Genomic DNA, 3,027 nt, shown 5'->3' with positions numbered 1-3,027 from the left:
CGCTACTGTACTTTAGTTTTGTCCTCTTGTTCCCTACATACACTTCATAGCAATGTCTCTAGTAATAGACTCAGTTGTCTATTCCAGTCTTAGTCTGAAGCCTTGCTTCAACCAGTATACTCTCTCAAACCGCTATCAGATATAGCAGCTCAGTTTGCAACTCTAGTTCAGTGTAGGACTATAGCGTGTATAAGTCCTAGTAACAGTTAACCAAGTTGAACTCCTGATCCTCAGTCGTTAGGTCCCTTAACAATAGACTCCAGTTGTCTATTCCAGTCTCAGTCTGAAGCATTGCTTCAACCAGTATACTTTCTCAAACCACTGCCAGTTGCAGTGGCTTAGTATCTAAGTCTAGTTCTAGTACAGTGTGTTAGCCTTACACATAGCAGTACTTTTTGTCAGTAGTAGTCTTAAGTGGAACTCCTGATCCTCAGTCGTCAGGTCCCTTAACATTGACTGACCTACTCAGTGGCAAACCAAGTTGCCCCACTCACCACTGCCACTCTTATCATTACCAATGAACACCCTCATCTCCTCCTCTTAGCTCTTCTAGGGCTCATCCTCCTATCCCTCCTGTCCACCCTTGCCCTCACCCTCATCATCCCCCTCACCCTTCACATTACAATCCAACACCTAGAATGCAAGCACCAGTGGGCATTCAACATCGCCACGACCATACAGCACCCTCTCTCCCATACAACCACAAATCTGCCACTAATTGCTGCTAACCATGACAGTAACAATCCCACTCAAGTCTATTTTGAGTACATTAGGAATGCTCAAAATTAATTCTCCTGGGATTCTTTTGTCTGTAGTAGTGTCCTGTGTTCATATTCTGGGGTTCATAATTTGTAAAACCATTTCTTGGTATCTTCCTATGCCTGCCAAGTGTAACAACCACATCAGAACCAACAATGCAGCTCTTCCTAACCCCAATCCATGCCATTGTCCTCTGGCTCCTATTCAGAAAAATCCTCAAACAACTATGGTGCCCAGAGCACTGACCCCTTTTCCTACTCACATCTGGACACTTGAAGAAAATTTCACAGCTGGAATAATAGAAATGCCAGCCCCAAGATGCCCTATACTACATATCCCCTCCAAAAGGGTTTCTGACACCTCCCCTCGGGAATGTTTCAACAAAGGAGGTTTCTGATTCCCCATTAATCCACCATCAGAGCCCAACCAGCATCCATTTCTAGTCAAGGGTCCTTCTGAGTCTTCCAGTAATGATGCTATCATTCTACATCAATTTCCTGGTTCTTTGACAGGTCTTCCTCATGTTACAGTCACAAGGAGGGGGTTATCTTTTTCTTCTCACTATTCATCATTGACCCTGTACTATCACTTGATACATTTCATCTGCATCACCATTCCATATATGTACAATGTTTCACCTTCATCACATTTCACTTACATTGCATTTCACCTTCATCATGTTTCACTTATATTACATTTCACTTATATCATGTTTCACCTCCATCACTGATACAACCCAATGAAACTATTTCATACTCATCACTAATTCAACTCAGAACATTTCATACTTATTAAACCCTATCTACTTCATTCTATTTAAGGTGTACTACTTATGCTACTATACTTTAGTTTTGTCCTCTTGTTCCCTATGTTACTTTATAGGGACAGCCTCAGTAATAGACTCAGTCATCTATTCAAGTCTCAGTCCAAAGCACCGCTTCTATCAGTATACATTCTCAAACCACTATACACTATAGAGGCTCAGTCTACCAGTCTAGTCCCAGTATAATGTGTCAGTCTTACACAGATCAGTATCAGTATCCCTTACAAGTCAAACTCCTGATCCTCAGTCGTTAGGTCCCTTGAAACCTCAAGACATTTCTAAAGCATCTACAGGATCTTACCATGCTGGTCCTATACATTACTTCCTGCCATCTTCCCCCATGAATGTCTCATCCTCTTCTAACCCCGATGAACCCCCAGCCATCTCCTCATTGCCAGACTCTCCTAATATGCCCTCTCTCAAATCTGATGTATCAGACAATGGCAGTAATATTTGGGCTCCTAACCTCCTCCTACTCACAGAAACCAGCAAATACATCACAGCGTCCGAAGGAGGTCATAGTAGCAATCCACAGAAGTTTGTTGTTCACAGCGATAACATTGTCCAACAACCTGCTAATAATATTGTAAGGACATGGTGATCCATTCCCTTTGACACCTCCACACCTGTCAAAGACATTGATCCCATAGAACACACTATACCCTACTTCCCCAGAGCCTACACCAACCACATTTTGCACCCTCCTATGGGTATTCCCATTGACGGTAATCCTGCCTTCAGACTACAATGAGTCTCAACTACTACTCCAGGGGCCCTCCACACTGCTGACCCCATTGGGAACTGGAACTCATTGGACAAGAAATGAGAGGAGGATGCTTGGGAATACTTGCTGACACGAGAGGATAACCTATTAGAAAGTCTTTGGGAGTTGCTTCAAGATATAGGAGACCCAGGAGTAATTGACAAAGTCAACCGGTTCAGGGCTGTCAATGCAAAATTAGACCTCCTCCTCACTGCACGAAGGTCACTGGGAGCTGAACTTATTTGTACCCAAGAAGAAATGAATTAATGTCAAATACATCTCCAAGCCGCCAACTTAGAAGATTGACTCAAACAACATGAATTCACTATCATTACTCCCCCTTCAGGCACTATGCCTTGATGACTACATCTCTGCACTAATTGCAATATGGAAGGACACTTGTGGAGTGAGTGTTGGTATTGGGTATGTTCATCTTGCAGTCTACTCCACCCATGCTACAAGTTTTGAATGGTGGACAATATATGAGCTAGACTAACCCTGTGTTCTACCAAGGAACCAGGTTATCTGAAGGAATGGCATGCTCAATGGCATTTGTAATGACAAATATAGAGGAGGGGGTGATGTTACAGTCTCAAGGGAGGGCTTTCTTTTCTCACTTACTATCTGTCATTTGTGTTAAGGGACCTAACGACTGAGGATCAGGAGTTCAACTGTTTAACTG

General features: G+C 43.0%; 1 protein-coding gene across 1 annotated transcript; it reads right to left on the bottom strand.

The window, feature by feature from the left end:
• Nucleotides 1-1,900: 1,900 nt before the first annotated feature.
• Nucleotides 1,901-2,102, bottom strand: FIBRA_08816 (uncharacterized protein; the record flags this gene model as incomplete). Its single annotated transcript, XM_012330435.1, has 2 exons — nt 1,901-2,007; nt 2,063-2,102. The coding sequence occupies 2 exons, from the start codon at nt 2,100-2,102 to the stop codon at nt 1,901-1,903; spliced, it is 147 nt and encodes a 48-aa protein (XP_012185825.1).
• Nucleotides 2,103-3,027: the final 925 nt, after the last annotated feature.

This window comes from Fibroporia radiculosa (assembly GCF_000313525.1).
Source record: "Fibroporia radiculosa TFFH 294 genomic supercontigs, scaffold3300, whole genome shotgun sequence".
In the NCBI taxonomy this organism is placed as follows: Eukaryota; Fungi; Basidiomycota; class Agaricomycetes; order Polyporales; family Fibroporiaceae; genus Fibroporia; species Fibroporia radiculosa.
This window is presented reverse-complemented; position numbering and strand designations above follow the sequence as displayed.